Source organism: Pelodiscus sinensis, chromosome 7, assembly GCF_052426305.1.
Source record: "Pelodiscus sinensis isolate ZL-2025 chromosome 7, ASM5242630v1, whole genome shotgun sequence".
NCBI lineage: Eukaryota > Metazoa > Chordata > Testudines > Trionychidae > Pelodiscus > Pelodiscus sinensis.
Genome location: NC_143058.1, coordinates 41394543 through 41422297, shown reverse-complemented (window position 1 = coordinate 41422297; position 27755 = coordinate 41394543). Strand labels below are relative to the sequence as shown.

The 27755-nt window shown below is 44.6% G+C and overlaps 1 protein-coding gene across 2 annotated transcripts; it reads left to right on the top strand.

Moving 5' to 3' along the window:
• Window positions 1-467: 467 nt before the first annotated feature.
• On the top strand, window positions 468-17774 carry LOC102444558 (ATP synthase F(1) complex catalytic subunit beta, mitochondrial). 2 transcript variants are annotated; one of them, XM_006110460.5, is made up of 10 exons: window positions 480-769; window positions 3080-3262; window positions 5687-5861; window positions 9483-9604; window positions 9966-10150; window positions 11960-12118; window positions 14109-14231; window positions 14724-14936; window positions 15116-15317; window positions 17463-17774. In XM_006110460.5, exons 1-10 carry the CDS (start codon window positions 514-516, stop codon window positions 17558-17560), a joined length of 1716 nt encoding a protein of 571 aa, XP_006110522.3. In that variant the 5' UTR covers window positions 480-513; the 3' UTR covers window positions 17561-17774. The 2 variants fall into 2 exon arrangements, with proteins under 2 accessions (XP_075789679.2, XP_006110522.3); XM_075933564.2 differs by lacking the exon at window positions 3080-3262 and having other exon boundaries at window positions 468-769.
• The last annotated feature ends 9981 nt before the right edge of the window (window positions 17775-27755 follow it).

The window sequence follows — 27755 nt, the reverse complement described above, 5'->3', positions numbered from 1 at the left end:
CTGCAGAGCTTAAAACATTTCTCAGCCAACCTGCCTGTCTGGTCATGTGCTTCTGTGAATATCTGAGCTGGAGGGGAGAAGGTGTGCTGCTTTGTAGCTGCCTGTTATTCAAACAGGCAGCTCCCATTGGTGTTTCTGGCCTGAAACCGGCTAATGGGATTGCGTGGGGGGGCAGCACCTGAAGCTTTCCCCCTTCTCCTCCTGGATTACAGTTTTGAAAAGGAAACAGGGCCAGGCAGCTGTTCCTGAGCAGCATGGGGCCTGCAGGGCAAACAGGGGAGCCTGCCTACTGGGGCTCCCCTCTGCCGCTGGATCCAGTGGCTTGCTGGGCTGGGTTTTGCCCAGGCCTGGCACTCACCAGACCAGCGAGGAGAGGAGAGGAGAGGCAGGAGCAGCAGGCTAGAAACGTCTTTCTAAAAGTAACGTGGGGAAAATCCTTGTCAAGATGGAGCATGGCATGCCGGGGCCTGGCGCGTAGGGACACGCCTCATATGGAGCACTGCCCACTGGGAAATGCGGCTGTCGGCGCCGCACTCCGCGGCACGCGGGAAGGACGGCCGCATTGGGACACGCATGCGCCGTCGCCTCGCTGGCGCCAGGGCGCGCGTGCGCGGCGGCCGTTGCCGCAGAAAGGCGCGAGCGGTGGGGCCCGTTGGAGTAGCCATGTTGGGGTGGGCGAGGCTGGGCGGTGTGGTGGCCTTGCGCGCTTTGCAGTCCCGTGCCGCGGGCAGCGGCAGCTTGGTGGCCGCTTGCGCCGCGCTTCCGCAGAGTGAGTATGGGGCCCTGCGCCCGGAAAGGGCTGGCGGGAGGAGATAGCTGGGCTGTGGGCTCCCGCTCCTGCGTCCGTCCCAGCGGTGTCATCGGCGTCTCCCGCTTCGCCGGTCCCCGAGTGCTTGCCGCCCCTTCGCTTCCTGAGGAGAGCGGAGGGGCGCAGTGCACCGCGCGGTTGTGCTGGTGCTTTCCCTGTTGGGCCCGAGAGGGCCTGGGCGGTGGGACAGGCGAGGCTGAAGGCTCTGGGCTGGGCAGGAGGCCGGAGACCTGGGTTCTCTGCTCTCTCTGTGAATCCCCCAGTCCTGACTCCTGAGCAGCACTGGGCACCCGGCGCCTTTCCTCAGGCGGGGGGAGGTCAGGGTCAGTGAGGTGGGCAAAATATGTTAAGTGGTTTGGAAGCCATTTTTTTACACTTTTGTCTTTCGATTGGCTTTGGAACAGGAACAAGATGTTGTGCCAGTCGATCAGGGCTTGTTTTTCATGTTTCTAGTTGCAAGATGACCAACAGGGGATGTTAAAAAAAAAAAAAAAACACCCACCCACCTCCTTCCAGGAAACGTTGCATAAGTAGTTGGTTCTTTTTGTGAACTGTTAATTAGAAGGTCATTATCAGAACTAGATACTGAACCAGATCACTAGAGTGAAAGCAAGAAACCTTATGCCCATGGGTATAATAGGCAGGGGAAGGCATTGTCTTCCCAAGCTGCATGGCCCATGCTCCACCATGATCCCCAACCCTATTCCCCAGCTGCTTCTCTCCTGTCAGAGGCTGGAACAGGGAGGCAGGGGTTTGTCTTGCAATCTCTGTCTTGCCAGTGCTGGGGCTGGTGGCTCAGCTGCAGGAGTGGGAGGTGGCTTCTGGTTCAGTTGACAGGCACAGCCTGGGGAGCCTGGGCTGCACCAAGGCCAGGTGATATTGGGGCCATGCTGCCCACTGGTGCATGTTGCCTGCTGAGACAGGCTGCAGATATGCCCCCCAACTCTCTGGGGCTAGTGCCACCCACTGGTTCTTTGGAATTCTGGTCGTAGGAGAGGCTGGGGCCTTGCTACTCTGGGAAAGAGGGCAAGGACCAGCACTAACCACTGTGTGTGGGGAACTTGGGCAGAAGCCACAGTGGGTGTGGAGCGGCTGGGCTCTGGTGGGAAAGAAGGGAAGGGGCCTCTGCTGCAAGGGGTGGAGCTGCGTGGGCTTGCCTCCCCAACCATCCTGTCTCCCATGCTTATGCCTTCTGTTGGGTTGTTTTAGAACTTGATGTGCCTTTTGAACACTGCTGCAGAGGGCCTTGCACAACAACATGGTGATTGTTGCACTAAGGATGTTAAAGTTAGATTAATCAAATAGTCAATTTAATTTGCATAGACTATTTGATTAGTTGATGAGGATGCCTCCACCTTTGAAACGTGAGAGACCCCCAGGAAGGCTCTTGTACATTTCAAAAGCAGGGAGTGAGGGATAAGGATGTAAAAGACTAGGCAACTATCTAATAAGCATTTGCTTATCAGATAGTCTTTTGACTACGAGATATCTCTCTCTCCCCCCTCCCCCCCCCACCTTACTGCCTCTGAGAGAGAGAGAGAGAGAGGCAGCAAAGGGGAGGAGGAAGGGGTACTTCAAACCCCAAGGTGGCTTTTCAAAGGAAATGAGGAATGTGGAAATGCCTATCGACTAGTTGATGGAAATTCAGTCAACTAGTCAATTAACGGCATTTTAACATCCTTCATGCAGAGCCAGGGGACTGTCTGAGTTCCCCTGTGCTCCTGGCAGCCTTTACTCTGCCAGTTCCTTGCTGTACCCCTGCCCCTTCTATCCCATGGAGATGGTGCTGGGGAGAACTGGCTTTTAAGCCAGCTACCCCCAGTACTGGATCCCCCTCCCCTCCTTTGCTGCCATTCTCTGATAGAGGCGGGGGAGAGGGAGGCGGGTGAAGTGACTAGTTGGGTACACTACAAGGATGCAAGCTTTTTTTTTTTTTTTTTTTAATTTTGCTTCTGTTGATTTTTACATATAGTTAAGAATCTGTACTTGCTGTTTCCCTCGCTATTATATAATCTACTGATAAAATAGTACACTTAATTTTTTTTAATTCCTGAGGTCCCATTAGTAAAACACCAACTTAGTCCAACTTCTATCTAAAAGGTTTCTGTTGCAAAAGACACTACATTTTTTGTATGGTGTTCCTAGAATGTTTAACAAGTGTAACATTAATACTTAAAATCTGTCTTCAGTAAAATGCATAAAATGAAGAGAGACTCATGTTTCCAATTAACAGGATAATTGCTCTAATTTTGGTTGTGGTAACTTTGTTAGGAAGAAATTATGTGGTCAAGAGTTCAGAGTCTGCAAAATCTGCAGGTGCAACAGGGCGTATTGTTGCAATTATTGGTGCTGTTGTTGATGTCCAGTTTGATGAAGGCCTTCCTCCAATTCTCAATGCCCTGGAGGTAACAGATCGTGAAACTAGATTGGTGTTGGAAGTTGCTCAGCATCTTGGTAAGTCTGTTCTGTAAAGTCATATTATTGTAGCTAATTCCTGCTAGCTTCTCCTTTTAGGGCTACCTCATCTGAGGACATTAGCGATGTCTCTAGTTTCATTTGACCACTGGAAGTTACAGGGTAGTTTGGAAGCTGTCCTGCAGAAACATTCTTATTGCCTAAGATCCTTCTTCTACAGGACATTGCACTTTTGAAGTCTCTACTTTTGAGATTCCTTCTATGCATTGTTCTTGATTTAAGTGTTCTTCCTGAACTTTGGATGTAGTTTGCTCTCACCTCTGCTGCAGCAGGATTTGGGGGAGTGGTGAGGTTTTTTTTTCTATAAGTTCTGTTTCTGCTTCTCTTCTGTGTCCTGATTCTTCATGTAGACATCATCCTCTTTTTCCTTTACGCCTAAGCTTCCCAGACCTGATAGAAAAAATCCACTTTCAGTGAATGTTCTCTTGCACTGTGGCTTTTCTCAGATCTAGGAATGTTTTGAACACTCTCCTTCTGTTCAGGCCTGTCCCTCACAAACATTGTATTTCTGGCACTCCGTATTGCAACTTTCCTTTCCTTACTATGTCAGAGGCTCTGTGTGCTCTGTCATTTTCCTTTCCCAGTACCAGGGTTTCCCATTCTTTGTCCAAGTCAGAGGCTCTGTCCTCTTCATACAGATGATCCTCTGCCTGAAGCCCTGTTTTGAAATCATGGTCAGAACTAATATTCTGGGGGAAAGGTGGGGAATTGTGTGGAGAGGTGTCAGTGGCTGCCATCAACCAGTTCTTTGATTTATAGGCAATTGCAAAGGTTCTTGAAACTGTTTGGCCTGCTAACCTGATTCAAGCACAGTTCCACGTGGCCTTCTGGTTTTCTGACTTTTCACAAAAAAATTGGATTCTTTCCATTTTATGCTTAGAACCTTCCCTGAAATGTTGGAATTGATTGGATTTAAGGTTCAGAAATTATCACATGACAGGCAGATGCTATGAAGTTGAGTGTAAGTCCTCTTTTTGGTCAGTAAAGCGCTGTGGAGAAAAGGGACACTCTTCTGCTGCAAATACTAGGGAAGTAAAATCCTGCTCAGTCAGTTAACTGGTTAAACCTTATGTTTAACTGGTTAATGGCTTAAATGGCGCAGGTGGGGCATAAGAGTGATGATTAACAGCTGAGGGGCAGCGCTACGGGACCAACCCGGCAGCACCCCAGCTGCTCTGCCCCAGGCATCTGGATTCAGCCTGCTGATGAAACTGACGCTGCTGGTCAGTTTCAGCAGCGGCTGAATCCTGATGCCTGGGGCAAAGCAGCTGGGGTGCTGCCGGGTTGGTCCCGTAGCGCTGCCCCTCGGCGTTGCAGGACCAACCCGGCAACACCCCAGCTGCTCTGCCCCAGGGGTTTCCGATTCAGCTGCTGCTGAAACAGATCAGCAGCTGATTCCAGGAAGCCCGGGGCAGAGCAGCTCTGCCCTGGGCTTCCTGGAATCAGCCGCTGATGTTTCAGCAGCAGCTGAATCGGAGACCCCTGGGGCAGAGCAGGGGCAGCGCTACGAGACCAACCCGGCAGTACCCCAGCTGCTCTGCTCCCGGCTTCCCTGATTCAGCTGCTGGTCAGTTTCAGCAGCAGCTGAATGGGGGAACCTGTCCGGCAGCCCCAGCACTTCCGGGTTCCTGATGGTGCCGGACCATCAGGAGTCCCGGAGCATTGGATGCCGGACTAATGGAGTTTTACTGTACATTGTTTTCCTGACATCCCAGCTGCTTAGCCTGCACTCATCTCCTCCATATTCCTTGGCAGCAAGCTGGACTCCAGTTCTGGCTCCATGTCTCCATGCTGCCCAGGTCAAAGAAATGCTGCATGGATTGTGTACTGTAATCCATCTAACACCCTCTTGTGGGGAAAGCTGGAGAACACAAGATCATTCTTGGCATGTTATGAAGACAGGACACTATTAGGCAGTTGCACTAAATGTGGGTTATTTGCAGCTACTTCTACTGCTTTCTTCAAGATGCCACAGAATTGCAGAGTCTCTTGGGCTATAATTGAGATGGCTAGGGCAGGACAGCTCTCCCAAACACTTATCATTAACTCCCTGGCATTCACCTTCCTTTCCCCCCCCCAAATCCCCCTTCTGTTCTGTAATGTGATTTGTCCTTTTCATGTGTGTTCATTTGTTTAAATTGTATCCTTTGGTATATATGGTTGTGACTATTTTCTTCCACTATTTGATCTGAGGAAGTGGGTCTGGCCCACGAAAGCTCATCATCTAATAAACCATCTTGTTAGTCTTTAAAGTGCTACATAGTCCTGTATTTTGTTTCAGTGTCCAACAGTACCACATAAATTGACTCAGTGCTGAAATCTCTGAACATAACTACTTCAAAGGTTCTTTAGTTCTCCTGCTATGAGGTAAACTCTCAGAAATTTTGCCTTTTATACACTTAGGTGAAAGTACTGTTCGAACAATTGCCATGGATGGTACAGAAGGCTTAACCCGTGGGCAGAGAGTTCTGGACACGGGGGCTCCTATAAAAATTCCAGTTGGGCCAGAAACACTGGGAAGGATCATGAATGTGATTGGTGAACCAATTGATGAAAGAGGGCCTATTGCAACCAAACAGTGAGTATTTTTAAACTTGGTTTATTTAGAGGAAAAAAATGCTGTTACTGGTATATTGTTCTGAAGGTAGCCATTAAAGAAGTGCATGTATGAATCTAAAGGCTTTTCTAAGCATAAGTTGTACCACAATAACTATACCTGTGTAATTAAAGAAATGTAACCTCCCTAATATGGATGCAGTTTACTAGTATAGAAGTGCCTGTATCAGTATAGCTTCCTTCCTTATGGGAAGGAGAATAAGATGTATTGACAAATACAAAAATCTAGATCCAATTAATATCATGAAAATTGCAAAGAACAAACTCAGAAGTTGGAAAATGCCAGAAGTAAGATAGCTTTTGCTATCTTAATTTAGCCACCCACTCAACGTGCAGTGCCAGTTTATTTTTTAAATAAAAGCAAACAATGTTAGGAATAATTAAAAGGGATAGACTGTGTGGCTGTTATGTTCTTGTGCATATGCTTTATGATAGTCTTCAGTTGTATCCCACATATAGTAAAACCTCAGTTATGAAACAAGCAACCACACACCTCCATTGTGTATTACTGGTTCCACATCAGGCAGCAGAAGTTGGGGTGGGTGGGAAGGAAGCAAATACAGTACAGTGTTAAATGTAAATTACTAAAAAAGGAAAGTAGCAATTTTTTTCTCTGCATAGTAAAGTTTTTTTTCAAATCTATGAAGTTAATGTTCTGAAAGAGCAGCCATAATATCTTCAGAGTATAAACCAGCGGTTTCTCTGCCAGGCCATGCCCCCAACTGCTAAAGCGTCCTGGCCCCTGGGAAGCACCATTCCCTATAAGACGCGCGCTTGCACATGCACCAACATTTTTCCTTCCACAGCAAGTGGTGCTGTGGGCTGCCCCATGTGCAGTGGCTGGAACTGGTCCATGGTGAGGCTGTCTCTGCTGAGGTAGCCATGCAGCCCAGCTGGCGGGACTGTGTGGCAAGTGGCTGCTTCGTGTCCTTTCTATTGTGGGTGGCGTGTTCAGGACCAGGAAGCAGAACCTATGCAGCCGTGAGTGTCCTAGCCTTTATCGACACCAAGGAGGATCAGGTTAGAGGCCCCAGAGAGCTGTGCTGGGTGTCTGATTTCCAGCTTCCCCTGTGGGGTCTCCCCTGCTGGCTCCAGCCTGCACCATGTGTCTTGCCATGTCCCAGTGTCCTGGGGTACTGCAGCCAGCAGCACTGGTTGGAGTTGTGGGGAAAGCCAGGTTCTCTGACTCAATAGTGGGTGTCAGGAGTCAAGTACTGCTCAGCTTTTGGGAGAGTGCTGCAAGCGCAAGATGCACGTGGGCTGAGTGTCCCTGCACCTCTAGGCCCTGACTTAATGGCCTGGGGAGGAACTCTCAAGCCATCAGAAACGTGCACTCACCCCTGTCATTTGTGCTGCAGACACCACTGATCCTGTGTGTATGTTGGGGGGGCTGGGCTGTCACCGGGCAGGGGTGGGGTCTCTTCCTAACTCTGGAAGAGCAGTTTGTTGTGGGCTGCATGGAGCCTGGCACAGTAGTCTTAGAGCAACTGTGACCTGGACAGCAGCACTCTGCTGGGAGGCAGTGCAGGGCTAGGAGCAGGGCAGGCACTGGGGACTCCGGAGGTGGGACTGGCATTTGGGAGATTCTGTGAATGGAGCTAATATTGGGGGCTGGGACTGGGGGGAGGCTCGAGGGGATTTGGGGCTCTGGAAACAGAAGGCTGGCACTGGGGGTAGGGGTGAGTGAGTTGGACTCTGGGGTCATTGGCTAGTGCTGAGAGGTAGTGGAGTGGTGAGAGGGTCCAGGATTAACAGCTTGAGTGGGTAGGGGAAGAATCCTCTTGCCATGCCCAAAGAAACTAAAAATAAGTTTGGAAATGTGCAGTAGTTGCATCTCTTCATTGTTTACTGGGGATAGAATTTTGAGCAAAGTTTACAGCTCAAGTAACTGCATTTAATGTGGGGAAATTCCCTAGTAACTGAAGAAGGGATTTTTTTTTCCTCCCTCATCCCAGGCAACAGGTATGGCAGCAGCAAAGGCCAGTGTTCTGCTTCCATGATTCTTTTTTTTTAGTTTTCTTTGTGCGTGGGGAGAGTCACTAGTGGACCTATACAGTGGAGGGTCAATAGGCTTGACTATGTGGGAAGCTTGGTTCTGCAGCTTATAAAAAGCTACATTCTTTCCTAACCAACTGGTTGCACTACAGGCAATATCCTTGGCATCTGCAAAGGTGAAGCAGTGTATGCCCCATAAAGATAAGGAAGGGAATTTTAATTGTGCTAAATCAGTATTTGAAAATTTGTGATCATGTCTTGCAGTATTCACAACTGGCATGACTTCCTTGTAAATGGTTAATACAGAAATCCAGCAGAGGATTGGCAAATAAGCACTTTTCTGTAAAGTCCATTGTGCTAACTTAAAATGTTTTTGAAGGTCAATTTATTGCTGTAATGATTCGTGAGAGATCCAGGGCTGAGTGTCACTTTATTTTAAGCAAAAGGGAGGGTTTTTAGTGGTAGGTGGGCTTTGTTTCTTTGACTTCCAGCTTTTCAGCTGCTTAAACATTCTTCGGGCTATGCCAGCCCTAAATTCATCATGCATGTTAATTGTAGGTGCATCCCAAATCCCCTGAGTTCCTTGGAATCATTTGCTATGAGTAGCATGTGACACTGGCTACTCACAAATTACAGTAACTCCTCTTACCAGTTGTACTGTAAAACACCTAGCATTATGGTAAAAATAAAAGCAGTCTTATTTAGAGAGAATAAGGATTTCTCCCTGTCTGTCAAATTTATTTTGCACCTTTCTTTTGATTTGTTGGGGGGGGGGGGAGAGAGAAGTTATTGCTCTGATGGTTTTTCATTGAAAGCCTTAGTGTTGAGCAGGGTTGAATAGTTGAATCCTGTATTGCATCACTCATTAGAGGGCAGGATGGCAAAAGCTCCTTGCCTGAATTGGTGATTACCAAGGCACATTATTTTCTGGTGACTAATTTATCTTCAGTCCATAAAGCATACTTTCACTATAAATGTTATTTCTTAAATATTACTGGTATATCTCTTGCAGCTAGGGATGTGAAAGCTTAACAGGTAAATGTTACCTTTAATGGGTGATGCTTACCGTTTCCTGTTAACGAGAGGGGGCTGGAGCGATTGCCTGCCTGCCATGGCCAGGGTAAAGGGGGGCTGCTCTGGGCAGGCGAGGGGGGGGTGTTGAGGGGTGTCATTTCAGCCCCTGCAACCTGTGAAATGTTGCATTTAAATGGGGTTTTACATCCCTTCTTGCAACCATTATCAATCTTAAATTACAAGCTTTCTGTTGATACTTTTACATGTTACTCTTTATGGCTAAATAACCTGCAAGATGTGTATTTTGTGTAGTGAATCTGTCAGTTCTGGTGTATGTTTGTGAAGAACAGGGAATCCTTTGACAGGGATTTCTGTCATCATTGGCATATCCAGTATTGTTTGAATTGCACATCTAATTTTCACTGTTGTTGCATCTAAATTTTACATAGTGGCCCTTAGCCAGAATCAAGTTTGTCTAATATAACCACTTTATTCAGTATCTCTGAACAGTTTTTTTTCTTGACACTTTGATGATAAATACAAAAAGTAAAATAGCTAAACGTCTTCTTTACAGATTTGCATCTATTCATGCTGAAGCTCCTGAATTTCAAGATATGAGCGTTGAACAAGAAATTCTTGTGACTGGTATTAAGGTTGTAGATTTATTGGCTCCATATGCCAAAGGAGGTAAAATTGGTAAGTTTCTTTTGAAGCAAATAGATATACAGTAAATGTTTGCAACCAGTACATAAAACATTTTGTAATTTGGTGTGAGGGAGATACATTATAAAGCAAACTTTTAAACTTTAGTCTTATTTTTCCTAAATTTGTGTGCTTATTAGGAAGTGCTCTATTGACAGAAAAGTGAACTTACTGTTGAAAATGGATGTTTCTAACAGTAGCAACTTGTAGACTGGGTTGTTTTTAGTCTAGTTAGCTTATCATTCCTATACTGGTAACAGGCATTTTGAGTGATAATAGTGTGATATCGTAGCTGCATGTAATTACATTAATTTACGATTCCAAACTCAACTGTATTGGCACACTGTTGTTTCAGGGCTCTTTGGTGGTGCTGGTGTAGGAAAAACTGTACTAATTATGGAACTTATTAACAATGTTGCTAAAGCCCATGGGGGCTATTCGGTCTTTGCTGGTGTAGGGGAGCGTACACGAGAGGGTAATGACTTGTATAATGAAATGATTGAATCTGGTGTCATCAACCTGAAGGATGCCACTTCCAAGGTAACTAACTTCAAAGGTTTTGAGTATTCAAACAAACCCACACATGCCCCCTCTCCCCCAATTGTTTGTGGTAAATACAGAGGATTGGTAACATACTATTTTAATATAATTTTTCAAAGAAAAAAATCACTCTATGCAAGGTGTGGCAATTTGACTTACATAAAGTAAAAGCTCTGTAATTTGACATGGTTGGAAGGTGCCAGTTAAATATTTTTTTACCAATAGAATATCAATTTTCAAAGCATTAGAATACAGTAAAATGAATATGCTTTAAAAGAATATACAATAGTAGTACTGCACTGCAGAGTGGTTGGTTTGTTGAAGTGCTTAACAGTATCTATATTCACCTACTAGCTGGACTTAGCTGGCGTTGCTCGGGAAACCGGAGGAACAACATTTAGGAAAGGAGGGGACCCTGAGCTAGGGGACGCCCAGAGCCACAGACCCTGGGGGCTGAAGGCTCCTGGCCCACACTTGACCCTCTGAGAGCAACAGGACCCTCCTCCCTCCAGCACTAAGCAGCCAGCCTCCAGGAGAACAGTACAGTCATGCGACCAGTAGCAAGGGGGGTTCTCTTTGCAAGGTTGGCTCAGGGATCCACCTGCCATGCCTTGGCAAGCAAAAGCTCAGAGCTCATATCTAACCCTGATGGCTGGAACCAGACAGAGAAGAGCCCCACTCACAGTATGTACAGCAGCTGGCTGGCTTCATGGAAGTGTAATGCATCGAAGGTTTATCTTGGCCCCTGCGCTGCAGCAGGCACACAGATTCTTTCTGCTCGGATAAGCCCAGCAAGCTGAGCAGAAAGGCTGGCTGGTTTTGGTTTCCGGTGGCAGGTGTGGAGCAACCCTGGGTGGAGGGGTGGTTACATGCGGGTGGGGCACACTGGCTCACATCCGGGGACACAGGTGCGGTGGGGGGGGCAGGGCGGGACTCTTGATTGGGTCCAAAAGTACCTTAAAACCTTTCCTCCAGAAGTTTTTAATATCTTCTCCTGGAGGAAGAAGTTGCGGTAGCTCTTATAGTGTCAAGTTATTAGAGCACAAACATTCTCCTTTATATATTAGATACAGTAGGATATCTTATGACACTGTATTGTGATGGTTTGTGCATGGTATATGCATCAGTAAAACTAAATATAACAATGTTTTGATTCAGAAGGCACTTCAGGATCTTGCCTCATGGTCCTCATCAGTTGTTATTATAGATGTAAGAGATTGGGCTGAATCTATAATAACCCTATGACACTAAAGGCTGCTTTTTTTTTTAATAAAATCCCTGATTTCAGCTTGCTTGCTTCTCTTTCCTGCAAGAGACACAAGACAAGTGCAGAATGTTTAATTGCATAAGGTGCTGGGTGCTATACTAGTCCCAGTTATTAGATTGAAAACTTGTACTGGGAGACACCAGAAATGCTGGTTAACTGAGGTTTCTGGTAAATTAAGTGCCAGATAACAGAGCTTCTACTGTACTATCATTTTCTTCGTTAGGCAGGTCCACAGATTCTAATGTGGACCATCAGTCACCTTGGCTGCTTAAGTATCATACTAACTTATTAGATCAGAATGAAAATTAAGTCTGTAAAGCTTCATCTAGTCTTTTAAAAGTGTTCACGGTTTAGGAAAAATACATACACTTTTTAAAAAGTAAACAGATTACACCGCAAATGTGCCTTTGTCCCTAGCCTTTGCTTCACAGTTGGTCCAAAGCATGTCGGTGTTGAATATAGTATATCTCCTTCTATAGTGTGGCTTTATCTATAGAAAGTGTAGGAGCCTAACTTTATTTCTGGGATGAATTAAATTCCAGGTTTCACTTGTGTATGGTCAAATGAATGAGCCTCCAGGTGCCCGTGCCAGAGTAGCTTTGACTGGTTTGACAGTCGCTGAATATTTCCGTGATCAAGAAGGACAGGATGTGCTTCTCTTCATAGACAATATCTTCAGGTTTACCCAGGCTGGTTCAGAGGTTAGTTCTTCTAACAAGTGCATATTTATTTAAAGGTGGATTACAAGACTTTTGTAGGCTTTACAGTAAGATGCACACTGTTTGTTCTGCATGTTTGTTTGTTTGTTTTTTTAAATTGCACTACATGTCCTTTTCTCTTTCCAGAATAAATGCCTAGAAATTGAACCATCTGTAATGTTCCCCCAAGGTTTTACAATGTGACTTTTTTGGGGGGGAGGTCTTACTGGTTTGTGTGTGTGTTTGGTTGGTTGGTTGGTTGTTTTTTAAGTGGACCTCCTTAGATTAGTAAAAACTGCAACAATCTTGATTAGGGAGACTGGGGGAGGGAGGAGACTTGGTGTGTCTGATGCCCAGAAAGAATGGCTGCTTGCAGTGTTTGAAGGAGGTGGAAAGAAAAAGAGCGGTGTCCTTCTCACTCCTGTTATGTTCATTTTCTTTGTGGGTACATTGCTCTTTTCTGCTGTCCTGTAATCTATAATCTCTCTGTCTTGTGCCTCCCCACAATCACTTTCACCTCAAGTGGAAAGAATACAGTTCCTGTTTTCCTTCTTGATGCAAGAATAAGACTAGAAGAATGAAATGGGGTTCCCTTCTGACTTGTTGCCACTCTATTTGATATAAAGGCTAAGAGCAGAACTAATAACTGTTGACTGTTGTCCCACTCCACTTTGGAAGAATAGATTGCACAATACTAACACTTAGGGATGTAAATGAGTAGACAACTATATACTAACCCTAATTGATTAGCCTAGGCTTATCAGTTAATCTAGTTGACTACCGAGTGTTCTCTCCTCCCCCCACCTCTGTATTACAGGCAGCAAGGCGGGGGAAAGCAAGAGCTGGTGCTGTGGGGAGCTGGCTTAAAAGGACAGCCAGGACACTGTCCACAGAGGCTGATTTGTGGCAGCCTCCCCTACCTCCTCTCCCCTTGCCCCAGTAATCTCCATCCATGGTGAGCTTGGCGCACCCCCCCCCCCCCCGCCACGTGAACAGATGGTGGGGGGGAGCTACTGCCTCTGTATCAAAGGTAGCAGCAGTTGGGTGGCAGGCATCTGGTTTAAACCAGCTTCTGCCTGGTACCCCATGCTGCTGCCTCGGATGCAGCAGTGCAGGGTGGCAGGGGGCTCCCTGGGAGTGGGGCTGGAGCTGGAGCTGGCTGCTGGCCCTGCCCCTGGAGGCTATAGAGTAGTTGACTGACCGCTAAGAATTTGTGTGGTTAGTCCACTATTCTATAACCTACTATCTAACATCCCTACTTCAAACTCTACAGTTTGATTTAACTTGCTACATCAGAAATTCTTAATCTTGTACAGGCAGTCCCCGACTTACGCGGATCCAACTTACGTCGGATCCACACTTACGAACGGGGCTTTCTCGCCCCGGAGCTCGCAGGCAACGGGACTGCCCAGAGCGCAGCGGTCCCGCCACCTCGACCTCCAGGGCGAGAGAACCTGCTCCGGGTGCCCCTGGTCTGCTGGGGACCATCTCCAGCAGACCAGGGACACCTGGAGCAAAGCCGGGGAGGCGGAGGGGTCCCGCGCCTCGCCGCCGCTGCGGCTTTGCTCCCCGTGTCCCTGGTCTGCTCGGTGGGGGGGGGGGGAGGGTGCAGCTAGTGTGCCCCCCCCCTCCCCCCCCAGCAGACCAGGCTTTTGTTGTGGACCCTGGGGTAGAGCAGCTGGGGTGCTGCCGGGTTGGTCCTGCAGGGACCTACCTGGCAGCCCAGCTGTTCTGTCCCAGGCTTGAGATTCAGCTGCTGTTGAAACTGATCAGTGGCTGATTCCAGGAAGCTGGGGGCAGAGCAATTCTGCCTCCAGCTTCCTGTAGTCAGCCCCTGGTCAGTTTCAGCAGCAGCGGCTGAATCTGGAGCCAGTTCCGACTTACATACAAATTCAACTTAAGAACAAACCTATAGTCCCTATCTTGTACGTAACCCAGGGACTGCCTGTAGTTATTTTCTCAGATGCTTTATCTTCTTTTTTTTGATCTTCAGGTGTCTGCATTGCTGGGTCGTATCCCCTCTGCTGTAGGGTACCAGCCAACATTGGCTACTGACATGGGAACAATGCAGGAAAGAATAACTACCACTAAAAAGGGATCAATTACTTCAGTACAGGTATGGTGTTAAACAGGTGTCGTTATCCATAAAGGATTGGCTGGTTAGCTTCATGAGTAAAAGGTGAAGGTGGCAGTAGCAGTAGGGATGTCAATGTGTAGTTGAGTATCCAATAAGCCTAATCTAGTTGACTACTCGCATTTCTTCTCCCACCCCTTGCTGCCTCCGTATCAGACCAGTATCGGAGGCAGCAAGTAGGGGAGGAGAGCAGGAGCCAATGCTGGGGGAGCCAGTTTAAAAGCTGGTTTTCCTCCCCAGCACCAGTTCCACAATGCCTCCTGCGCTCTATCAGAGGCAGCCATGTGGAGGAGCAGACAGGGGAGGTTGCCATGAAGCAGCCTCTGTGCAAGGCAGGCCTGAACTCCCCATAGACAGGGACTGCTGCCACCCTTCGCTGCTTCTGTATCAGAGGCAGCAGTACAGGGTATCAGACAAACTGGTCTGTGAGGAGGGCTGGCTTTTACTTCACTTTTTCAAAATAACTTGTTTCAGGCTATCTATGTACCAGCTGATGACTTGACTGACCCTGCTCCAGCTACTACTTTTGCACATTTAGATGCTACCACAGTATTATCCCGTGCCATTGCTGAGCTAGGTATCTATCCAGCTGTGGACCCTCTGGATTCTACTTCACGTATCATGGACCCTAACATTGTTGGCAAAGAGCATTATGATGTGGCTCGTGGTGTACAGAAGATTCTTCAGGTATCTTGTTCATTACATTTCCTCCAATGATTTCCTTCAAGCTGCATCTAATTGAATGTTAAGACTTAGTGAAATTCAGCTTTGATATCTTGTCTTTTGAATAAGTAGGAGTATTAATGTATGCACACGTGGTATCAAGGGATTATTTAATTTTGAGTTGCCATCTTTCTCTATAATAGGATTACAAATCCCTTCAAGATATTATTGCTATTTTGGGAATGGATGAATTGTCAGAGGAAGACAAACTAACTGTAGCCCGTGCTAGAAAAATCCAAAGGTTTTTGTCTCAGCCATTCCAGGTTGCTGAAGTCTTTACTGGCCATGCTGGAAAATTGGTGCCTTTGAAGGAAACTATCAAGGGATTCAAGAGCATTTTATGTGGTAAATAACTTATTTTCAATTGCTTGACTTCTCCCATATTCAGAACTGTATTCTGGAGGTTGTCCCCTTTTAAGGTTTGACACATTCACTTTTGCAGACTACATTATGCTTCATTAAACCTTGATGCTTTTATTGCTGCTTTAGTAAAACAGAGGTGGTAGTTTCACATGTATTGTGGTGGGACCTAAGGGCCAGTGGACACTGTGCAAACAAAGGTTTCTTCCCTCAAGAACTTGTGTGTGGTGTCTTTTTTTTTTAAGTTTGTTTGTTTTTTAACATGTGGAGATATCAGGTGGAAATGTATTGGTAGAACACTAGACATCGATTGGCTATGCTATTGTGGAGGATAATGTGCAACATAAGGTTTTAAAAACAAGTTCTCAAGAACAATTTTATAAGATGGGGTGGGTTTGAAATCACCTTGCCTCCCAAATTTCTTCCCTGTCATTCCTTTGTCAGAAGTACTGAACCTCTCTGGCTCCTGCTTGCTCTCGCCCTTCTCCTCTACCATCACCCCAAGCTATTTGTTAGTCATTGTTTGTGTACCCTCTCCACTGTTCCTCTGCACATGTCTTCGTTGTGGCTCTAGGCGCTGTACCACTTGCTAGTCCAGGCTGGGAGCAGGTTTGGTGTTAGCCAGAGAGAGGTGGGCAGGACACTTCAATAGTTCAGTCCCTCTTCTTAGGTCCTAAATCTATCTCCTTCCTCTTAACACTTAGAACTGGACAGTCTTCTAAAATATCTGTCTGAAATATGGCTTTATTAATGAAATTAGAGGGAGTAATTATCTTAAGTAATTATTTAATTTCACTAGAGTAATTACTGATCCTAACAGTGCTATTTGCACCAGTGACTACATAGCCAATAAATAGTGTAGGAGGTTGCAATAGTGTAGTTTTCAAGCACAGTGTACTAATCATTGCTTAGGATTGTATTCTAAAAATGAGGCATAAATGGCTAGTCAGAGTGTGTGTGTGTGTGGGGTAGGAGAAATTCAGGGTTTTATATGCTTTACTTTGTCTATGTATACTGTTCATTCTGTGCTTTCCTTTTTTTAGTTTAATAGGAATCCTCTAAAAACTGGACTGAGATTTTTTTTTTTTTCCTTGGCTATCCTATTTGTTGTTGAACAACATTAATTGAACTGTCAGAACTTGTTTGAGGTGTGTTTGGATGATGGCTCTTAGTTATGACATGGCTAAAAGCTTGTGTAGTGTATGAGGCCTGACTGAAAGAGAGGTGGTGAGATCTGGGTACAAAACAAATTTTTTTTTTTTTTTTTTTTTGAGCTGCCTTTCTTTGTTAGATCTGTTTTGTAGGATAAGAGGTTTTTTGTGCAACTGCCGATGGATTAAATCTTTACTGACAACAACTGCCTTCCTACCTTTATACGGACCCTCTTTTTGCTTCCCACTTAAGCATTTTTAAAACCTAGGAAATAAAAACACAACTTGTAGGAATTAAGTCTACTTCCAAATAGAATACTTGAGACAAATCTGCAAAAACACTCTGTTCCTGCATTCATTGGCACACCGTATTATTGCCACTATAATGAGCAGAAAACCATGAACTGCAAACTGATCTCTATCTTCATAGATATGCTACTCTTCAATCACCCTGTTCATTGCCCATCTGCACTGCCAGTTGCTTACCAGAGATTAATTACTAGTGTTAGGAAAAAGAGGTACACGAGGGGTCGAGTTAAGGTTGTATTGTCGTCTGCAACATACTGCTTATGATAAAAGTAGGTAGGTGTCTGATGGAGAAGTAGATATGTTGCTGGCTTCCAGACAGCTATCTTACTTGTGTATCAAAGCTTGGATAACAAAGGGTAAGATACTTCAGTGTAGTTAAACTTCTTGCTTCTGTACTGTTTATTACTTAATCTGGCCAGTAAAAATAGTGTTCACTTTGCTTTCTAGTTCTGTGTGTTACCACAGTTTCAAATACTTGAGTTGCAAATAGTAGTTTTTAAAATGAAACAAAGCTAAATAACTCGTGAGTCTAGAAAAGCATTGGATTTTATAAAAATACTTGCACTTTTAAAAAGTCTACAGTTAACTTTGGGAATCTACTACCTGTCAGTTTTAATCTTAACTGTTTTTGTATCTTTTCAACAATTGTCCTATTTAAATTTTATCGTAGGTGAATACGACAATCTTCCAGAACAGGCTTTCTACATGGTTGGTCCTATTGAAGAAGTTGTTGCTAAAGCTCAGAAGCTGTCTGAAGAACATAGCTAAACTGAACTATTTGTATGTGTTTTAAATTTTGGATACATGTATACTTTGTATGTGTAAAACAGTTATTCCAAACTCAGGGAATACTATTTTTTCACCTCTGCTGAAGAGAAGTAAAGGCATTTTTCACTTGTGAACATGCAGTATTATGTAAGTGTTCTCCAAATGCCTGTACAAAAGCCAGACCTCTTGTTAGTAAACGCTGTGATATACAGTTTCTCTGATTACTGGCTATTTTTGTTTAGATTAAGACTAAAGAATCTTTTGCTCTGGAAATAGTATCTTAAGGCTATCCTGAACATCAAAGTTAACTGCATTGAAAGTGACATTTGAAAGGTGATATCTGATTACTCTTGAGTTCTGGATACCAAAAATGGTGGTGGCTAACCTCATACTACATTTGCCCTGAATTTTTATACCAGACACTTTTTTGAGTTTTACTTTGTGGCTTTTTTTTTTGTAATCTCATTGAGAAATTAAAGAAACACAATTTTACTGTAATTAGTTGTATTGCAAATTGAAAACGTAGCTTGTTTGTTCTTAAATTGGCCTGATTCATAGTTTAATGAGCAAAAATTCTGGTCTTAAAACTGGAAGAAAAGTTAACTTCCAGTGGACACTAACTTTTGACCAGAAGATCAGTGCTCCTGTCCAAACAAAATTTAAAATATCTTTCTGGAAGTTGAACAAAATATTAAACAAGTGTATTCAAAAGTGGCTTGTGAGATCATTTAAAACATTAATTAAATTCTCAAATCTGAAAGGGTAACCTCTTCACTGCATAATTGTTGAAAGTTAGCTTGTGTGCATCAAGAGAATAACTGTTCTTTTTACAAAGAATGCATCTATACAGAGCATTCAAGTTTGCAAAACCTTATGCACCAGAAGGCACACAGAAATATTTTAGGTCTTTATTTTGGACTATTTCAGAATGAGCTAGCTACTCTTAGTTACATGCAGTATCTCATCAGTAACTGCAAATTGGTCTGTTTACAGACTGACTTATTTCATTCTTGAATAAAAAATAGGTTTAAGTGTCTAAAAGCATCATGCTGTGATGTAGCTCATAAAATAGGTCCTTATTTGTATTTTGCAACATGCAGATGTTGCAGTACAGAACTGGTAAGCTAATTCAACATTGCTCATGTTCTAGGCCTAATAGAAAACATTTTCTGACCCAGATAGTCAACTTGGAATGATAAGTGCTAGTCATTGTCTTGTTGTTAGCCAAACGGGCTCGTTTCCCCCTGGAGCTAGTCAATTACCCTAAGGAGGCACGGAAGACAAAAGGATAAACGCCAAGCCCTTTATTTGTCGGTCAGCTGAGCGGGTGCTGTCCTCAACTCATGCCAGAGGGAGAGGCACCCCAAATTAAGTATACAGCACACTTTTATACCATGAAGTAAATGGCCTAGTTTTGCACTACAAGCAGTCTGATTACACAACCAGGATACATCTGCCTAGCTTCCTCTTATTGCGCACTTTGAGCACATGCAGCAAGCAGCAATGTGACTTGACCTTTTAACCTAATAATCCTTGACAGTATTTTATGGCTTCCCGCCAAGTAGAAATGTGCAAACCAAACTATATATTTTTATCTTGCGAAAGCGGCTGCAGGGGAAATGGGGGGGGGGGGGGGGGCAGGATTGTCTGTGAGCTAGGGGTCCTAAGGAAGTTCAGTCTCTCCATACCTCCTCGGCCTTTTTTCCCCCCCTTTGAGGTCCCCTATTCTCCTAACATTGTGGTATATGATGCTGATAGTAATCACAAACAGCTAACTTCCTCAGTTTGATTGGATTCATATGAATCTATAGGCCTGAGGTAACAGGTTCTAAAGGTGTAACTAAGTTTTTGGGGTGTGTTTTGGCTATGATTGGAGAATTCTGGGAGGGAGGAGAATTTATAGTCTGAGCAGTTCAGAAGATTGGTTTAGCATGTGAGGTCGTTTGGTGGTGGCTAATAGCTGTTTCCCTTAGCTCCTCCTTGATGTATAACTAGGTGATACTCACTTTTGTCTTACTCTTCAGGTTTAGAGGCTTGCTGGTGTGAGAAAGAAGGGAGTCTTTCTGTGTGTGATCTAGGAAGATAGCTTTCCTAAGTTATATATTAAGTCATCTTAACACTTTTTCCTTGCTGATACTTGCTACTTTGGGGGGAGGGGGAAGACACACACATGCACACCCCTACCTCTCACTTACTTTAAGCATGAGGTATTGACTACCTATGAGATGGGCACAGGCACAGTTTCTAATGACCCCATGTTCTTGAAGTGTGTGTGTGAGAGAAAGCGGGTGGGGATTGTAACCCACCAACTTCTTACTCTTTGGTAAGAGGGGAGAATAAAAGTCACCTTCTGGAAAAAAGGCTATCTCTGAGCTTGGGAGTCTTCCATGTTACAGCCACATGTATTTCCAACAAGCAGTTAGATGTATATGCTATGAGTACAATTTAGTGAGTTACAATGTCGCAATAAATCCTTCATGTTAGAGCTGTCGGTGATTATAGGTAATTCTCTTAAGTAACTGAATGTTCTGTTTTCCATGGAAAAAGCTGCATGACATGAACAAAGGAAGCATAGACAGGAAACTGTCACAATCTATTGGAAATCACAGAATTTGTGTCCTAGTGGATAGGCCTTATAGGTACTTCATTACCAGTGTTGAGCACAAAATTAACTGAGACATTCAATTTCATTGTGTGGGAAATCACATCTTAATTTTTAGTGCTGTTTTGTACTGTTAATAGAAAAACACGAAATAAGACTAAAATTAGTTAAAAGTTGCAATTTAACACTTAACAATGTCATCTGGCTCAAAGTCTTGTCACCCATTTTAAAACTAACATAATTAAACTTGAAGGTGCTAAATTATTCTAATGACTACTGTGATACATTTGTAAGCTGAAGAACTCAGACTGCATTCTTTGTCTGGCTGTCATTGGAAACATTTATTAATAAAAGCTCTGAAATGACAGTGATCTGTGAGGCTTCTTCTAACCTTACAGTACAATATTACTAAATATTGCCCATTTAAAAAATGTACCTGGTATTCAGATTGTTAAATTTTTTTCACCCTACTATATATTAGAGTATGTTTACACTACAGTGTTATTTCAAAATAACATGTCTAAACACACAATGCATTTTGAAATAGATTTTGCTATTTCAAAATAGCATGTCCACACTGAGTGGATGCTGAATTGCATTTAAGGCTGGCCGGAACCAGGTCCGGCAGGGCATCAGGTCAGGAGTTACTTTGTGTGGCTGCTGCCTGAGGCTGAGGCCTGTGCTTGAAGGGACACCCCCCCCCCCCAAAAAAAAAAAAAGCTGCTTCTCAGCTCTCCCTGCTTGCTTTCCTACCTTGATGAGGGACAGCGAAGCATTTTGTCTCTACATGCTCTGGTTGCCTGCACTTGGGACACCACAGCACTCTGCAACATGGAGCCAGAGTTTCCCCTAGGCACTCTGGTGCTTCTCATGGACGTGTTGCTGCGAGCCTGGCTGCACTTTCTGCAGGCTGCCATCCAGGAGGTCCATCGGGAAGTCAGTATCCAGGAGGAGAGCTTTCACCCTGAGGAGCACTAAGAGCCTCCCTGGTCTGCCCCACTAGGGGCTTGTGCCTCATTTACCCTTCCCTAACACCCTTCCTGATGTCAAATAAAATACGTGTATTTTCATGAACACACCCACTCTTTATTTAATAAAACTGGAAGGTGGTAGAAATGAAACTCTGGTGAGAGTGGGGAAAGGATGCAGGAGAGGGGAGGGGAGAAACCTGGGAGCTGGAAGGGGGAAGCAAGGGGGAGGGGAAGCCTGGGGTTGGGGGGGTCTCCAGACCAACTTGATTTTCATGCAAACCTGTTCCTGGGTTTGTATGGGGCCTTTGGTGGCCAGGCTGACAGCTATTCTGCCATAGTTGGCCGTGTTCCTCTGTCTAGTGCGGAGATCATGGACATTGGGGGCATCCCCTCCTCCCAAACCTGAATAGGTCCATGATCTCCACCCTGGACCAGGAAGGTGCCTGCCTTCTCCGGGCCCTGGCAGGCTCCTAGGAGCTGGCAGACTGGTCCTGGGGAGAGGTGAAGGGCTGGCTGCCAGTGGCTTGCTGGCTCATGTTTTGAGGCCACTGGGTTGGGGCAATGACTGCTGGCTCTGGGCTGGCAGGCTTGAAGCTGGCACAGGCAGTGCGGCCAGAGTCAACCCCTATAAGGGCTCCGGAGAGGGAGAGGAGTGTTCTTGGTTGAGGCTGGAGTGGCCACCAGGGCACCCTTGGAAGGCTGAAGGCTTCCTATTTTGATAAAGTGTCTACACTCCACTTATTTTGAAATAGTTATTTTGAATTTGGTTTTATTCCTCATGGAATGAGGTTTACCAAATTCAAAATAAGCGCTCTATTTTGAATTTCAAAATAGTGGTTTGGCTGTGTAGACGCTAGTAAAGTTATTTTGAAATAAGGGCTGTTACTTTGAAATAACTTTGCTGTGTAGACATACCTGTAGAGATGTTGTTTGCTTTTTGCCAGCAGATGGCCCCCTACTTCACAAAACCAACTTCCTACCATCCCACCCACAGTTGCTTGGGTCCATAACTCAATTTTTTGTCATTTTCAATCAGTGCACTGGGGTGGGGTTGGAGAGAAGGGGTTTAGTATGCAGGCTGTCTGGGGGGGGCGGAGGGGTGTATGTGTGTGGGGGGGGAAGGAACTACCCATTGCTCTCACTGTAGCTAGTTGGGGCCAGGTGAGAAGTGCTTCTGCAAGGCTGTTGGAAGCCCAGTGGACACAGCTGGGGGAGAGGGGCATGTCCAAGTTTGTCTACCCTCTGCACTCTCCAGCCAGAGTGAGGATTTTAGGGGAGAGAAGCTTCAGCACCTTCCCCATGCCTAGGAGGGTGAGGGGGTTGGGGGAAGATGGCCTTAGCCAGCCACTTTCATCTGCCTAGTGACTTGTCTCTTCCCCCCGCCCCCCATGTGGTTTTATAATCTCATTCTGGGCACATCCCATTTTCCTAGCACAACCAAACCCTTACCTTCTTGCTCTCTTATAAGAGAAAGCTGCTCATTGGATTTGGTGGTATTAGCTCTTACCATTTAGAAGGATTTTTGAACTGAGGGATGCATGCAATCTCCATCTCTCTCTAATATATAGTAGTGATAGAAATGTAGCCGTGTTAGTCTGGGGTAGCTGAAGCAAAATGCAGGACAATGTAGCACTTTAAAGACTAACAAGATGGTTTATTAGATGATGAGCTTTCGTGGGCCAGACCCACTTCCTCAGATCAAATAGTGGAAGAAAATAGTCACAACCATATATACCAAAGGATACAATTAAAAAAAATGAACAAATATGAAAAGGACAAATCACATTTCAGAACAGGAGGGGGATGCGGGGGGCGGGGGGAAGGAAGGAAGGTAAGTGTCTGTGAATTGATATTAGAGGTGGGGAGAGTGGGATGTTTGTGAGTTAATGGTATTAGAGGTGATAATTGGGGAAGCTATCTTGATAATGGGTAAGATAGTTCAAGTGTTTGTTCATTCCTTTTTGGAGAGTGTCGAATTTTACCATGAATGACAGTTCAGAGGATTCCCTTTCAAGTGCAGATGTAAAAGGTCTTTGTAGCAGAATGCAGGTGGTTAAGTCATTGAGAGAGTGTCCTTTCTGGTTAAAATGGCAAGAAACTGTTTTTTCTTTGTGATCTTGTCTGATATCTGTTTTGTGGGCATTAATCCTTTGGCGAAATGTCTGAGATGTTTGTCCAATGTACATAGCAGACGGACACTTTCGGCACATGATAGCATAGATAATATATAGTAGACTTTATTCAGGATCAGTAAGGTGGAAGAAGTGAACCATCCATGAAGGAGGACTTAAAAGCACTTGCTTTTATGTATGTCCAAACAGAGGAATAGTTTACTGATTTTTTTTTTTAAACAATGTATGCAACTATTACCATAGTGAATTTCCAGTTGACTTTAATTTGTATGCATGACTGTGCTGGTTTGAAGCTCAAACTTTCAAAAATGTAAAAACTTAGACTAGCGCTTTAAAGACTAACACCACATGTATATGGTATCATGCACTTTCGTGGGTGCAACCCACTTCAGATAAACACACCCACAAAAGTGCATGGTACTATCTACATGTTAGTCTTTAAGGTGCTACTAGTCTATTTTTTTGTTAGTTTGTAACAGGAAAAACTTTAACTTGACTACATCTCTGAAGCTTTCAAAAATGTGTGGTGTGTGTGTGTGTGTGTGTGTGTGTGTGTGGTTTTTTTTGTTTGTTTTTTTTTTTTTAAACTATAGAGAACTAGTTAGGCAGAAATTTAGGGAACAGTTTGGCCACTGGGTGTCAATCTTCACTCAGGTTTAGCTCAGTTTAACAATAAAGATGTTTCTACTAATTGACTTACTCTAGGCAACTTTTAGAGCAGCCCTACTGGTTATCAGTACAAATATTTGTATCTTTTTTTTTTAACTTGTAAATGGATAGATGGTTTCTGTAGTGGGTCTGTCCTGGGCAGTAGAATAGCCATAACTTTATTACTGCTTCATACATATAGCATCAAAGAAGCTTGTCTACTTTTAAATAGTTTTTTTGGGGGAGACCAAATTTTGCAAGGCTTGAGAGCAGGATTGGTTGCAACCTGGTGTACATTTTATCTATCCCACTAGCCGGTGGGATGACATTAAGCTGGTTAAGTCTGACTCATTTGGCATTGTTTTACAAAGCATAGGTTACCTTGAAGGGTCCTCTACATGGAGATATGGGGTGAGGGCTGAGGCCAGGAAGCACTGAAGTGGCAAGAGTTAGGCCTGTTGCATGGATGGCCCTGGTCACTGGAACTTCTGAAATGCATGGGTTAAGTGGCTGATTCCATAGCCCATTTAACTAGTTTCCTGTCCTAGGCATCTGTCTTCCCTTCCCCCATGTATTGGCCCTTTTTTTTAATATATATAATTACTTTTTTCATCATTTGGAACTTCAGTCCCTTCTGAAGCTCAGCAGAAAATTTTCTACTCTTCTGTTGCAGTTTTGAAAATGGTGTTTTGTTTTGTTTTTAAGCATATCTAAGACCTTGTCTACACTATCAAATGTATTAAGGTTGATTGTTTTATTTTTCCCATAGTGTCAATTTTTCTAGCGTCTGATCTTATAAAGTCAAAGGTGCATGTCTTTCCTGTGCATGAGAATTGGACATAGTTTGGTGTAGTGTCTCTGCAGTTGGGTAATACCATGAATTTAGAGTGGACAGCTTTCCCACAGTTCCTGCAAAACCGTTGCATTCTGAGTTATACTCCCAGTGCACACTGGGACCAAAACTCTGCAGTGGGTTTTTGGTACAGTGTTTCTAAACCTTTTTTTATATAGTACCTCTTTAAAAAATATATAAAGTACCTTCTGTACCTACAGTTCTCAGACCCACAACTCTTTTTTCTACCATTGCAACACATTTGTTTAAACAATTTACTTGTTTCACATGGCTGATTATTTTTTTACTTTTTACACCCAAAAATTTCAAGCGCTGTGAAATTTAAAACAAATTCATTTTTCTCCAAATATCAGTTGTTGATGTACCCCCCCCCCCAGCCTTCTCGTGAGTATCCCTAAGGCTACTCATACCACTGGTTAAGAAACACTGCTTTGGTACATGTCAGCAATATTCCATAGTATCTCCTCCCTACCCTCCTCCTCCACTCTAAAGGAATGGTTAACCATGCAGGCACCATAGCAGGGTAAGCATGGGACCTGTTCAGCAGCAAAGTATTATGGCAATCATATTAACCATGATGCACCTTATGCTGGAGTATAGCAAGAGCATGTCCTGGGCCCACTGGAATGAGGATGAATCTCAGGAGGTCATGAACATGCTCTTCTGTGGAGCACTTGAGCAACTGGGCAAATGCTGCCAGCATTCAATCCATTTGACACAGTGCAACCCTGATTCTGGTGCTGTTAGACAGGTACAGACTGGTGCTGCTGCATGGTGATGGAGCTCTGGGGCAATCAGGAGTGTCTGCAAAACTTTTGCATGTGTAAGGCTACTTTCATAGATGTTTCTGAATTGCTTTACCTGCCTGGAAGCTCAGGAATAATAGAAAGATATCTGCTCTGACAGCTGAAGCAAGTGGCAATAGCCCTGTGGAGGCTTGCAACACCAGACAGCCATCAGTCAGTTGGGAATCAGTTAGCAGTGGGGAAATCTATAGTGGGAGCCAAGGCAATCAATCAAAGTAGCCAAGGCAATCAATACCTTTCTGCTACAGAGGGTAGAAACTCTGGAAAAACATGCAGGACACAGTGGAGGGCTTTGTCACAAAGGGGTTCACCAATTGTGATGGAGCAATAGATGGAACATCTCCATCTGGCATCTAGCCTCCTTACCAAGAGTACATAAACTGTCAGTGCTGCATCTCAACTGTGCTGGTGTGTCATGAGGGCCATTTCACCAACATCCGTATAGGATAGCCAAGAAAGGAGCATGACACATCTTTAGGACCTTGTGTCTTTCAGAAAGCTGGAACTTTCTTTCCAGACCAGGAAATTAACATGGGAGATGTTGAAATGCTAACAATGATCCTTGGAGATCTACTCTTTGCTCCTGTGGCTCATGAAACCATACACAGGCACCCTGGACCACAGTAAGGAGCAGTTCAGCTACAGCCTGAACAAGTGCAGAATGGTTACAGAATGTGCTTTTGGGTATACTAAACCTTCCCTTTAGAGTCTGACTAGGTTAGACATCTGTGAAAGAAACATTCCCAATGTTGTGCTTGCTGTGTGTTCCATAGTATCTGTGAAAGTAAGGACAAAACATATATGGGGGTGGGTGTGCAATGCCATTCTTCCTGAAAAGTAATAGGTGTAATGGCATTGCGCAAGAGGGTTTTTCTTGCACATGAAGGGGCAGTGTAGATGCTCCTTCTTGCACAAGAGCCTCTTCTGAAAAAAATGGTGGCTCATTAGGTATGCAAATGAGGCTCAGCAATATTCCACGCTTAGCCTTATTTGCATATTACTCATGCAAGAAGCTGCGAGTGTACCCCACCCCAAAATAGAAGAAAAGACAGAAAGATCCCTAATATAGGCAAGGTACATATACTTTACAGAGGCTCTATGCCACTGATGATGGCAACCCAGTACTGTTAGGCTTTGATTAGCCCTCAGGGAGGAACAGCAAGTGATTCCTTGCAGATGGAATTCATTGCCTTTGGTAGACTCCCAGCTGTTCACCACAGAAGCCAAGGTAGATGTTGGATGGTGGCACAGTCCTCAGTCTTCACTGGGCCTTCGCCACAGCGGAGTAATTTGGGAATTATGTTGTTGTCCAAGGCGGATAGAAACCAATCACCCCTGTTTGGCGTATCCAAGATCCACCGAAGCTGAGCCTTCGCTACAGCACAGTGTGAGAATCCACCACAGTTGTGCAAGGTTCCTGTGCCTTTCCCACTTCAGCAATGACAGGCTTGAACAGCTGCTGCTGGTGGGAGGGCAACACTGGTTCCTGACCCTTCAGTACAGGACAGTGGACCCTCAACGACCCAGACGCTCCGATGCCTGACAGATTCTGTCCACACAGACTGACCACACCCCTTCCTAGGGTGCAGTACTTTTGTACTATCCTTGGTGGGAAACCTGTGTAGGGTGGTGTGCACAATTTCCATGCTGTGTGCATAAGGTTTGCGTGCCTTGTGCAAGCTTCTGTGTACCCTGTGCACAACTTCTGCTTGCCATCTGCATAATTGGTGGAAAGGACGAGTGCAAAGGACATTAGCTGGGAAAACAGAGTCCTAAATCTTTCCACAGTCTTTGGTGACAACCGCCATGTTGAAAACATAAGCACTTTACACATATACCACATAGGGTATTATGATGTTTATAATATTTAACACCACAAGGACTGGAGAGGGGGCTAGTGTATGTGGCTGTCCTGGAAGGCTGCCATGCAGGTCATCACATCCGCCATGACTGTTAAGACTTTCTCCTAGTTTTTCACTTTCAGTTCCCTGCACACTTTCCTGTCCTCACGCTCTCCTCATTTCCTGTAGCAACATATTTCTCCATTCACTTAATTGTTCCCTGTCCAAGTGGGCGGATTGCATTTGCTTTCATGAACATTTCATCCTTAGTATGTTTTCACCTTTGGATTTGTGCTAGTTGGACAGCTGGGGGAACATGCAGTAGGGATGTGAACAACTAGT